The sequence below is a fragment of the Amblyomma americanum genome, chromosome 4 (genome assembly GCF_052857255.1).
Source record: "Amblyomma americanum isolate KBUSLIRL-KWMA chromosome 4, ASM5285725v1, whole genome shotgun sequence".
Classification (NCBI taxonomy): domain Eukaryota; kingdom Metazoa; phylum Arthropoda; class Arachnida; order Ixodida; family Ixodidae; genus Amblyomma; species Amblyomma americanum.
Window position 1 is genome coordinate 174,568,832 of NC_135500.1, and position 12,739 is coordinate 174,581,570.

Sequence of the window (12,739 nt, forward strand, 5' to 3'; positions counted from 1 at the left end):
CGTGACCACGTGGTTGGCGCACTCTCAAACGCAGAGTTATAGAAAACCGGAAATCGCCTGCGTTTGAGAGTGTGCTTCCTGCGACATTGGTTCCTTTTCCGCTTAGCTTTCATGTCGGGAGCTTTTTGACTCTAGAGGTGAGTAACGAATCGAAGTAATCGAAGCCCATATTAACGTAATTTTTGCAGAATTCGCACGTAATTCAAGACGTTGATTGTGGACCTGTTGGTTTGTGTCGTTCTGTTTAAGCAGCTGTTAGACTGTAATTCGATTTAGTCGCCCGGGCCTGGACGGATCACGCCTGTTCAAGCGGCTTGCTGCGAGTGCTGCTGTGTGGTCTGCGTGCTGCTGTGTAGTCTGTGTGCTGGGGTTTAGCGTGCTGCAAAAGTAATTGAATACGCGTGGACTGTGCATTTTGCGGGTTCTCTGTCTGAACACAGCGAGTCGCTGTTCACAGTGTAGTCAACTTCATAAGGCTGTTGATGTGAGCTTTGTGTCATTGGTTCTGCACGAATCTCTGCAGCTTCACCATGTTGATGCCCAAGAAGAATCGCGTCGCCATCTATGAATACCTTTTCAAGGTAAGAATTTGTTTTAACAGCGCATAATTGAGTCGCATTCGTCGGCGTCCCGCCGAAAGACTCCCATTGTGTTAGGGGAACTGGAATCTTCACGTTTGCGGAGGTCATTTTCGAGTTTGTCAAAGGCTTGCATGAAATAATGTAATCTCCGTCCATGTAAGAGCTTTATGGCTCATGTAGCCGGTGCATGCTGTGTTTGCTTAAATCGGATCATTCAACGTACCTCTTGAACGAGCTTCAGTTAGCAGGTGGCGTAAATGTGGGTGCCGGCCCAACCGTCCATTTTGCCGCAGAGTTGTGACATTACCACCTAGGGTAAGCGCATTGTCTAAAGCTCATTGTTTAACCAAAAAGAGAGAGCAAAGCTTTTCAGAGTAGAAAAGTTTGTACCTCATATTCTGATGGCCCACAAACACAAGCTGACAGGCATAACACTTAGCTCACTAGAAATCGGTAACCCTATTTAAATGCTGCAATTAGAAAGGCTCAGCGATAGTTTTTGCATCTTTGAGCGCTTACAGCCTTACCCCACTATGCTGTGGTGTGGGAATTTATCCACAGTCCTGACGCATTGACAGCATTTTGCTTTCCGACTGACTGCCATGACTCATGCTTCTGTTAATCTGAGCACACCAAGGGATCATTCTTCCCTGAGATTGAAGTAGGAATGCGATTGTTAGTTTACAGGAACTACAATGTCAAGCCTGCCTTTGTTTTTCATGCAACCTGCAGTGTTTGCACATTTAATTGGCTCGTGTGTAAATGCTATTTTCAGGAGGGTGTGCTTGTGGCGAAAAAGGACTTCCATGCGCCCAAGCACCCAGAATTGGAGGCCATCCCAAACCTCCAAGTGATCAAGGCACTGCAGTCCCTCAAGTCACGCGGCTATGTGAAGGAACAGTTTGCTTGGCGCCACTACTACTGGTACCTCACAAATGAGGGCATCCAGTACCTGCGTGACTTCCTGCACCTGCCACCAGAAATTGTGCCTGCCACGCTGAAGAAGCAGTCTCGCCAAGAGGCGCCAAGCCGAAGGCCGAAGAGTGAGTGTGCTTAATTTGCCATGGTAGGGCATCGCACTAGCTAAGCACTGGTGGGCGGATGGGCAGGGTCTCTTTTGTAGTTCACACACTCTGCTAATGATGCCCTTCACATAGTAACATGTTGGAAAGGCAGGGCCAAGATCCTAGGCTATGTCGTGAGTGGTTGGCATTCCCACCTGGTGTGCTGCAAGTTCAATTGACAGCTGTTCACTTGTCAAAGCATGCACTGCATTCCGCCCCCCCCCCCCCCCCCCCCCCCCCTGAAAAAAGACAGCCACAGTGTTTGTTTGCTGATTGTGTTGTGCAATGCCAAGCTAACCACTTGAGAACACAGTCCCATATGTAGGCTCATGGCCAATCATGGGGTATTGTGCTGGCCTCTCTTGCCTTCTCAACAATGCACATGGCAGTTCACTTTCCCTGGTAAGTGGTCTGTGGTGGCATTTTGTTTTCATTGATGCAGATGAGTTATTCTGTTGCATTTGATGGGTGCAGGCATTGCTCCTAATAGGTAGTGGTGAAGGCAAATTCTTTTGTGGCACAGCACAGCTAGCTTTGATAATCGTCACTTGGAAACCTACAGCCATTTTTTTGGTGTGTTGCACATATCGTCAACTGCAGAACATATTGTGGTCATTATCTTGTCTAAAGAGTCTCTAATTTGGGAACAGGGACATCGCTTGTCGGTGGAAAAGAACCTTGTGAATATGCACGTGACAAAATTTTAAAATTGATATATTCTCAAATTTTCTGCTCTTATGACCCAGTCCCCCTTCTTAAAGGGACACTGAAGACAACTAGTTTTTGTTCTCAGTAAAATCAGTTGTATGGCTCTTTCTGGCTATGTTGATGTTTGTAGGGCAGTGAAAGATGAATTTACTGCTCTAAATATGAAATTTAAAGCTTTCATGACATCAAGCATTTAAAGGACCGTGATCACTACTTGGAAGTAAGTGCCTTTGTAGCCTAGCCTTGGGGATTGGTACACACAAAACTCTCTTGGCCTCAACACTTTCTACTTGCAAGAACAGCCGCTGGCAGCGATACCTGTGCTTCCTTTTTTGACTGATTCTAGCTTATAAAAGCTAGTGCACAGTTTAGTATCCTGTGTAATTAGAATACGGTAATCTACCTCTACAGGCTGACTTAGTTGGTCCTCGGTATCCCTTCTAAGATGCTGGTTGAAATTTTTGCTTGCAGAAAGCAGGTGCGCAAATTAAAGGACAGTAGTAGCTGGAATTTTGCTTTGCTTTGCCAGTATATGCACAGTGTGCACTGCTAGCAAAGTGTATATAATGTTGGGTGAGTGAAAATGGCATAATATCTGTGTTACTTCAGTGTTACAGCTAGGGCAGGTTAAAAGAAGGATGATTTCCTCCATGCATCCATCCTGTAGAGCATGAACACTGTTGCATTTTTAAGAATTTTCACTCCAGGTATGATAAGCAGCAACCATGGGTTGTTTTTGGAGTGTGCATTTCACAATATTTTCATAATATGCATCAAGCAGGGCAAAGCATTGTGACTTAGAGCTGCTTATTTTGGCTGCAAATGCTACAATCAACCATTTCTTTTGCTGTTGCAGTGACACAAGACATGCAGAGCAAAACGGCAGATGACCGCAGCGACTACAGGAGGGCGCCAGGTCTGTTAACTTCTTCCTTAGTTCTTGTTTGGTCGAGCATTAGCTGTAGATATTCTCTGTTTGAATTTTGCTGCAGCTGGGAAAGAAAGCGGTGGGCCTTTTTACTCGTTTAAATTTCTGTTTTGCGGGTTAAGCCAACCAGATCATTTACTCAAGACTGAGCTGATCAGAATTTGTAGCAGGCAGTAGGAGACAGTTTAAGTTGACCGGAGCGGCGTCCCACTCAGCTCAGGCAGCCCAGCGGGAACACAACTGCGCATGTGCAGCCCGCTTGGCCCTGAGCAGGCTACTGGAGCGCACCTCCCGTTCCGCTCGCTGACAACCCTAGTGGAGCGAGCCTAGTGAGACGGGCCCCCGGCAGCGGAGTAAGATGGCTGCCCCCAGCGAGGCAAGCACGCAGAGTTCGTCGGACTTTTTTCACCAGCGGTGCTAATTCAGCTTTGGCATCGACTTTGTAGATGTAGCAAATGTAGAAGATGTACGTACATGCATACAGTGGCTCGTGAAATCAACGTCGGGGAAAAACTACAGTCGAGCTCGCTTATAACGAACATGAGCGTCACGCAGAGTCCGTTCGTTATATCCCGAAGTTCGTAGTAAGTGGACCACAGCTTTAAAGACAGTTGCTTGTCAAAGCACAAAATTTTTTCTTTGCGAAAAAGTCCGTGATGGTCGTCTGTTTCTGCAGCGCAGATCCGATGAGGGAGGTTTTCAGTTTATTTAAAGCAGAAGCGTGCTATCGCCGAGGCCCTTGGCATAGACAAGTTGTCTGAGGCTTTCTATGTAGCACATTGCTAGAGGTACGCTTATGGGTGCTGGCTCCGAAGTTTCATCCTCATCCGATTCCTCCGCGTCACTCACATCCCGCACTTCAGAAACAATGCCCTCATCCGTGCTTGGTTCCGCGATCACAGTCGTCATCGACAGAAATAAAATCATTCCAACCAATGTCATGACCCCCTATGCCAGAGTCGACGATGCGCTGCCACAAAACGCCGCCAGGCTGGTCATCTTCTGAAGCATCAGGCTCGGCATCAGACACTGTGTTGACGAAGCCGGCCTTGCGGAAGCAGTTCCGCTTGCCAGTGGCCGTCACCTCCGCCCAAGCTGCTTTCATCATCTCTACCACTGCATACAATGAAAATGGGCACGGTGTTCCCGTTCGCCATCCCGAATTACAACCAGGGCCCGAGATTTGAACGAAGCCAACGAAACGTCCGCGCCGCAACAAGAGTGACAAAAGCACGCGATGGGGTAGACGTGCAACGTGCACAGGTGGCAATCAGGCCAGTCAAGCTTAGGATAGAGATTGCACAGCGGCAGCGGAGAGACCAATGAGGGGCGTCAGTGCAGCCACCTCTTGGCTGCCACGGAAGGCCCGCTTCACGGAGCGTGACCTCCTTGATCGGCAGCGGTGCGGTTGATCGCCGAGGCCACGCGCGGATTTGCAAGAGAGTGAGGACAGGGGAGCAGAGTTGCGATAAGGGGCGGGAGGGCATGTTGGAAGGTGCGAAACGAGGCAGGCAGTTGGCCTGCGATGGGTCGCGGGAAAACATGCCGCGCACCGGTCTCACAAAGGGGTCGGAGGCAGGTTATCTCGCATTGCGGTGCAGGGTTTACGCCGTCCGTTCACTGTAACCGACCAGCAGGGCTTAATGACGTTCGTTATACGCGTGATTTTATGCCATTGAAACAATGCATATTTTGACGGTTGCGCAGGTCTCATTTGTTATAAGCGAAAGTTCATCTTAAGTGGGGCCGTTATAAGTGGGCTCGACTGTAGTACAGCCTTGGCTAGAGCTGCTGTTGGCTTGCTTTGGATATCGGGAAGACCCGACCTGTCGAAGTAAATCAGTATGTGTTAAAAACATTTCTGCTGCCTAAATTATTTTCAACCACATTAAAAGAGTATGTTTTACAGTATAAAAAGAAATAATGACCGTGTATAATTTTGTATAATTTATCGAATGTAGTGCTTCCAGTTTAGTTTCACAAAGGGCTTTACGAGAGCCCTCCTTTGCTGTGGGAAACTCGTTTCATACGCAACAAAAAACTATTTCGGTGACAGCGCTCCGCTACCGTGAGTGGAGCGGGACCGTCTCTCCGGTCAACTAAAACTGTCTAGTAGCATTAGGCAGATGCCGGGATGATACCACTCTTGTGGATTGGGGCAAGAGTTTGTGGCAAGAGAAGTTCCCGCTATAGGAATGGCTGATGCCTTCAACACGCACTTTAGTGCACTCGGGTGACTATGGAGGCTGCAGCCATGGCTTTTTTTTTTTGTAGTGAAAAGTTGTGAAAAAGTGCTGTTGTGCCTTGTGGTTCTTCGTTGAATGTTGCATTTGGTGTTCCATGTCAGGTCTGGACAAGAAGGGCGATGTTGGACCTGGAGCAGACACCAACTTCGATTTCGTGAGTATGAATTGCCAAAATGCAACCACATACAGTAGAACGCCACTGTTACATTCCCAGGTGCTGCGCTTTCATGGGCTAGTCCTCTCCAAGCTCCCATTGAAACCCATGAAATGCAAACTCACTCACACCGCAGTTGCGTCACCTTTCCCACATGCTACGTTTGAAATGTGAAGAAACTATGCCCACTCCATGCGCCCGCCCTTTTCGCTGCTGCTTTTCTTCTGTTTGCGGCTGCTTAGGCAGACTGAAAACCATTGCTGGACGTTTAGGACTTTCTGTGCCTGCAAACAATGGTGAGGGCCATAGGAGACCCATTTTCCTTTTACTGGAGACTTTAAAAAAATATGAAAAGGCAATGATGTACTTATTTAATTTTTTTTTTTTTTCACTTTTTCACTATCGCTTTTTATTTCCCAGCAGGTACTTTCTTTTTTTCGCGCTCCCTTGAAAAATATAACAGCAGTGTTCGACTGTAACTATGTGCTCATTTTACTATGTGTGTGTTGACACTATAGATAGAGCACTTGTGATTAATGTCATTGAATATAATGATGCATTAGCAATGTACATAGTGGGATGCAATTATTCAGCTGTGTGCGCTGCACGGCAGTAGTTTTCCTCTCAACTCTTGTGTTGCTGAGCTTGTATTTTTTCTATCAGTAGACTGAAAAAGAAGCGGTTGACTTAAACTTGTGTAGTGCCACAAGAACATAATGTTCTTTCTTCCTGTGGCCTTTCCCTGCCCGAATGGTGTCATGAGAGTAGAAATCCGCATTAGTGAATTTAAGTGCTTTGGAAGGACCCTGCTTTTCAGGGTTTTTTTTTTCGTAAGCGTTGACCATAATTAAGCACATCCTGCTTTTCAAGTGCAGTCAGTTTTATCAGGAACGCAAGGGAGGTGAGCAGTTTTCAGCAAACCTGGTGCTCTTATCACTATGAGTTATTGGGTCCTACATGTTTCATGTATGCATTTATCAGCCAATGTATGCTTCTGATAGGTTGTGCATATTTATAAGGCTGTATTATTATTGTTATTATTAGTATTGTTATTGTCTAAATGGAGCTTTGTGCACCCAAAGTATGCATCATTAGTGTACAATAGAACCTTGATAATTTGAACCAGTGGCCTGCACCAGCCCCCCCCCCCCCAGTGGAATGTTCAGCTTCATTCTGTAGTTCTGCCACACTGAAGAAACCAAAAGAAGTTGTGGCTGTGCCAACGTGTATGTACTATGACCTCAGTACAAGCAGTACAGCATGGAACATTTGACACAAATGCAAGTCATGACAATGGTGACCTTGGGCCTTTCTCTAGACACTGTACAGCTCATTGGAGTCTTTAGAGCTCATGTTTCTCCATGGCTCAAGTTCCAGTAACTTGCATGTGAAATGGAGCTGGTTTACCTTGCTAGCATAAGTTTACAATTTTAGTCTTTGGACTGAAAATTTGCTACCGTGGGGGCTTTTTATTTAATGCACTTGATGTTGAATGGGCCATGATGTCAGTAAATTAAAGGGAGCTGTGTGATGTGACTTGTGGTAGAAGTTAGGGTTGTGGACAAGCTTATTGCAAATAACTTCCTGTGGCTTAGCAACTTCTAAATGTTTTACCAGTACCTCACGAATGTGTTACTAAACTTAACTGAAACACCTTCCTTTTCAGAGAGGAGGCTTCGGACGTGGCCGTGGAGCTCCACAGTGAAAAGTTCAGCACCCGTCTTGAAGCTTGTGAATAAACGTGCTTTGGGACAACACTGACTGCCTTTATTGTGCATTTGGTTACTGGCTCTCCTTTCGAAAAAATGTAGCTCTCTTGTATGGGTACACCTGCAAGAACCAGACACACAAGGAAATTTAATGCATTCCCAAGCTTGACAACCAACATTTGCAGCAATGCTGTTTAGTGCAAATGGAATAGATGGGTTAGGCAAGAAATCTGGAAAGGTTTCATATCATGCACATCCGTTCGTTGGAAACAATAGCACTTAAAAAGTGAAGGAATCAATTGGTTAGATGTAGCTGCATGCTGCAAAGAAAAGATCTTGTTTCAGTCAAACTATGCACTTCACTATTTCTCCTAATTTGGGGGCCAGCACATTAAAAACACTCCTTGCATGGAAGGCAGGTGTTCGGTGTGTGTGAATGGCTCCCTTTAAATGATCGGAGATATCGATTGCACATGACCAATTGCAAGTAAACAAAAACCGCTTGCCATGTGTACTGCATTAAGCATCTATTTTCATAGCTTTTCTACAGCGGCTTTTACACAGGTGCTCGGTGACCTAAACGCTTACCCTGCACACTGCTCTGCCCCTGATAAGGCCAACCGGGACGGGACCGTACGTCCTCGAGTCTGTCGAGTTGGCCTTATTGTCGCCTTCCAGCCACACATGTCCTTTGGGTATCTGCATCCAAAACATGCAGAGTGAGCATCGATACCCTCTTCACAGACACTTGGGATGCAAGCTGGAATGCCTAGCGCGCCCGTCTGGAGCACTCGGACGCCGCGCTGTCGCACAAGGAAACTTAATCAGGTACTACACGGTTCTAGAAGCAACGCTTGCATAGGAGCAAAGCGGCACAGACGCATAATTTGCCCTGGCAGTTGCACTCTGTCAACAATAGATGAGCCGAGTCAAAATTCCAGTTTTATCCGCAACACGGCGCTCTAGACAGGCGTGCTTTTGCACAGGATGGCATCCACTACGGTGGTGCCACTGGCAAGAAGGTGGGTAGTAGGATAGGTCGCCAGGCAACAGCTTTTTTGGGGGGACCCAGAGCTCTGTAGGAACCAGTGTAGAGAAGGAAGAATTAAGATCAAACGGACAATGGAACCATAGGGGAAGAAAGAGACGCAAGCGCCAGGGCCAAGTTAATTCAGATATAGGTTTCATTAACATGCAAGGTGGCAGGAATATACTGAAATGGGAGGAAATAGAAGAACAGTTAAGGCAGGAGGAATTAATGGTATATGGTTTAGTGGAGACGCATCTTGGAGACATGGAGCAACCACCCTGTAACCCAGACTACGCATGGGAATATTGCAATAGAACAGAGGGCAGCAGAAAAGGAGGTGGAATTGGGGCATTCATTCATAAAAGTATGAATTTTCAAAGGGTTAGACTGGGATGCAGGGAACATTTATGGCTAAAAGGAACAGTGGCAGGCAAGCAAACACTCCTTGGCTTTGTATACCTGTGGACAGGGGTTAATGCCAAAGAGGAAAACAGGAAAATGTTAGAATGTATTGCCAGCGACATTGATGAGCTAGGAGGACAGGGCGAGATAGTTATATTAGACGACATGAATGCACACGTAGAAGACCTGGATGGGTACACGGATTCGACAGGAAGCATGCTGCAGGACATGCGTGACAGGCATGATTTAGTTGTATGCAACAGCACCGAGAAGTGTGAAGGGCTCATAACATGGGAGGCGGGGAGTCTGCACTCAACGACAGATTATGCACTAATGTCACAGAGGATGTATAATAGATTAGGGGTAATGAGCATAGATGAAGATGGTTCCAGAAGTCTAGGTAGTGACCACAAGCGTATCAAGTTGAGCTTCAGAAGAAAAAGCAATGTAGGACTGAAGCAAGATGAACAATCAGGGGGGAATTTTTACTCAGAAAAGCAATTGGAAGCAGCAGCCAAACAAATTGAGGAAGTAATTTTTGAGGATAGTGAAACAGAATGGACTTATACCAAATTAACTCGATTACTGGAGCTAGAGCTAGCTAAGGTGCGAGTAAAGCTAAAAGGGAAAAGATGCAAACCCAAGAGTTGGTGGGATGAGGAGGTCAAGAGGGCAATAGAAAAGCGCCAGGAAGCGTCCAGGGAACACAGATATTCCAAGAAGAGGGGGGAACCAAAACCCGAAGTAGACAGAAAATGGGATACCTTCATTAATTGTACAAGGGACGCATCCTATTTGATTAATGAGAAAATTAGAAGAAAGGGTGCCCAATGGATGTCAAAAGTAAATAAAAAGGATAGAAAAGCAGCCCAAAAATTCTGGAAACATCTAAATGCAATGAGTAATAAAACTAGGCTAGAACAAAGGTTTATTGTTACATATGAGGGTATTCGACTAGAAGGGGATGAAGCAATAAAACACATAGGAACAAGGATGACGGAAAAATTTTCAGCAAAGCATGTGGTACATTTATCGAAGGAGGATAGACCGGTTACAGCAATAGCTTCACTTGAGCAAGGAGAGTGGGAAAGGGCAGAGAAGAAGGTTCCTAGTGGCACATCAACAGGACCAGATGGTATGCCGATTATGTTGATAAAGAAGTTAGGACCAAAATCCAAGCAAACATTAATACAGGTAGTGAACAAAATGATAGTGGATGAGAAAGTCCCCGATGAATGGCGATTAAGTAGAATGAACATGATATATAAGGGAAAGGGGGACAAAGCAGACGTAAGTAACTATCGTCCCATAACAGTGACATCTGTGGTTTACGGGGTGGTGATGCAAATTATAAAGGATAGACTGCAGGCTTGGGTGTAGAACGAGGGGGTGTTAGGGGAACTAAAGAATGGGTTCCGGAAACAAAGGAGGTTGGAGGACAATCTATTTTCATTGACACAGTGTATAGAAATTGCGGAAAAGGAACATAGGCCCTTATGGCTAGCATTTCTGGATATTAGGGGAGCCTATGACAGCGTTACTCAGGAGCATTTGTGGGACATACTGGGCACATTGGATGTGGAAAATGGAGTAATTAATCTTTTAAAAGATATATATAGAGGTAACAGAGTGCTCATAAAATGGGAAAAAAATGTATCAGGGCCTGTAGAGATACAGCGGGGGCTTAGACAAGGATGTCCTCTGTCCCCTTTGTTGTTCATGTTGTACCTGCAAGGGTTGGAGACCAAGCTAGAGGGGAGCGGACTAGGCTTCAACCTATCTTTTTTCAAGCAAGGGGAATTGATTAAACAGACATTACCGAGACTAACATACGCGGACGATATAGTGATAATGGCTGACAACAAGGAAGACCTGCAGAAGTTGTTAGACATATGCAGTACATAGGGAGATAGATTAGGCTTCAAGTATAGTAAGGAAAAATCTGCAGTCATGATATTTAATGAAGAGGGCGGCGAGCATAGAATACAGGAGTTCGTGCTAAAAGTAGTGAATGAGTACAAGTATCTTGGTGTGTGGATAAATAACAGTGTTGAGTATCTGACAGAGCATGAAAAATATGTAATGAATAAAGCTATTAGGAATGCAGCTGTCATGAAAAATAGGGCACTGTGGAATTACAATAGGTATGAGGTGGTAAGAGGGATCCGGAAAGGGGTGATGGTCCCTAGCCTGACCTTCGGTAATGCGGTCCTGTGCATGAGACCAGATGTTCAAGCAAGGTTAGAAATTAAACAACGGGGAGCAGGGAGGTTAGCTTTGGGAGCACATGGCAATACACCAAATCAGGGGGTACAGGGTGATATGGGATGGGCGTCTTTCGAGAGCAGAGAGGCTAGCAGTAAGATAGCATTTGAGGAACGATTGAGAAAGATGGAGGAAAAGCGGTGGGCTAGGAAAGTTTTCAGATACCTGTATATAAAGAATGTTGACACGAAATGGAGAAAGCGAACTAGAAAATTGACAAGCAAATATCTGGACAGCAGTAAGGGGGCAAATCAGCAATTATCGGTTAAGAAAAAGGTTAAAGAAGCAGAGAGAGCTCTGTGGAAAACAGGGATGCTGACGAAATCGGCACTGGGTACATTCCGGACCTTTAAACAGGAAATTGTCAAAGAAAATATCTATGATAATTGTACGGGAAGCTCTTTGTTATTTGAGGCCAGGACTGGAGTTTTGCGGACTAAGACGTATAGAGTCAGCTACCAGGAGATAGACACTTTGTGCATTGCGTGCGGAGAGGAGGAGGAAACGGCTGAACACTTGATACTTTTCTGTAAAGGGCTTCACCCTACAGTGGAAAGCAGCGGGGCTGACTTACCCAAGGCTTTGGGGTTTAGGGATAGTGAAGGGAAAGTGGATTTTAAGAGGTTAGAAGTAACCAAGCGAAGGTTATCTGATTGGTGGCTAAAAGCAAGACAGGAAATTTCACAAGACATGGCTAGGTGGCTTGAGCCACCGCCCGATGTAAAGGGTTCAGCCGTATCCATCCATCCATCCTGACGACTGTACATACGTAAGAAGTCAAACTTACCCTATGCCTGAATGATCTGTATATCAAATGGTCTCCATGAACAGCAACGACCCTTTTGCAAATGTTCTGCTTCGGGTTGTTCGGGCACTTAGCTACGACGATGTCGCCCCTGCAAAAAGTCGGCAGTTTTTGTTACATATATCGTGAACGCAACGCGTCGTCGGCGCATTTACCTCTGAATGTTGTTAGCATGCACTGACAGGTGTTCAGTGATGAGGATGTCGTTAGTCGTAATGGTAGGCTCCATAGAGGATCCGGTGCACTGAAACCAGAAAAACGTCGACGGTGTTTGATTAAACGTCAGCGCTTCTGTCGTCGATCGATGTGTAGATGAAGCTAGTCGATCGCATTGCTATCAAGTGCGCCACTTACTATCACTAGATCACCGCAGAACTCTACGAAACAGTACGCAATGGCAGCGCTCTGGATAGCGAATCCGGACACTCGCAAGCACCGCGACAAGATGTTCTGTAAAAGCGTCATGTGATGTACTGCATATAACAGTCAGAATTAAATCAAAACTCTATTTTGCGCTCTGTAAACAAGCAGCATTTCATAAGTTCGGGTGTAATCATGCAAGGAGTAACAACGCGCCGCGTCTCCGCGCGCACGCCCCGAAACGGATTAGATCGGCTTCGGCCGTTAACTCTATGGCGTCTATGGCTTCAGCCAATGAAGCATACAAGGACATGCCCGGTTTTCAGTTTCGTTCTTTGGTTTCGCTTGCCGAAAGGCTGGCGCTGGCATTTTCATCTTATTGTTCTCAGCTGCGATATTTACGACAGTCCTCAAGTGCGGTGGTTCGAAACTCGTTTCCCACGTACCATACATTAATCCGTACCTTCCGGGATTAAATCTGTTTTTT

General features: G+C 45.8%; 2 protein-coding genes across 2 annotated transcripts; one reads left to right on the forward strand and one right to left on the reverse strand.

The window, feature by feature from the left end:
* The first annotated feature begins 7 nt into the window (after nucleotides 1-7).
* LOC144128686 (small ribosomal subunit protein eS10-like) lies at nucleotides 8-7,438 on the forward strand. The gene is made up of 6 exons (XM_077662287.1): nucleotides 8-137; nucleotides 524-581; nucleotides 1,357-1,624; nucleotides 3,210-3,269; nucleotides 5,629-5,681; nucleotides 7,348-7,438. Exons 2-6 carry the CDS (start codon nucleotides 531-533, stop codon nucleotides 7,384-7,386), a joined length of 471 nt encoding a protein of 156 aa, XP_077518413.1. The 5' UTR covers nucleotides 8-137; nucleotides 524-530; the 3' UTR covers nucleotides 7,387-7,438.
* Nucleotides 7,427-12,534, reverse strand: LOC144128687 (mitochondrial inner membrane protease subunit 1). Its single transcript, XM_077662288.1, has 5 exons — nucleotides 12,247-12,534; nucleotides 12,048-12,136; nucleotides 11,875-11,983; nucleotides 7,979-8,089; nucleotides 7,427-7,511 (listed from the first exon to the last, which is right to left on the reverse strand). Exons 1-5 carry the CDS (start codon nucleotides 12,355-12,357, stop codon nucleotides 7,464-7,466), a joined length of 468 nt encoding a protein of 155 aa, XP_077518414.1. The 5' UTR covers nucleotides 12,358-12,534; the 3' UTR covers nucleotides 7,427-7,463.
* Between the last annotated feature and the right edge of the window lie 205 nt (nucleotides 12,535-12,739).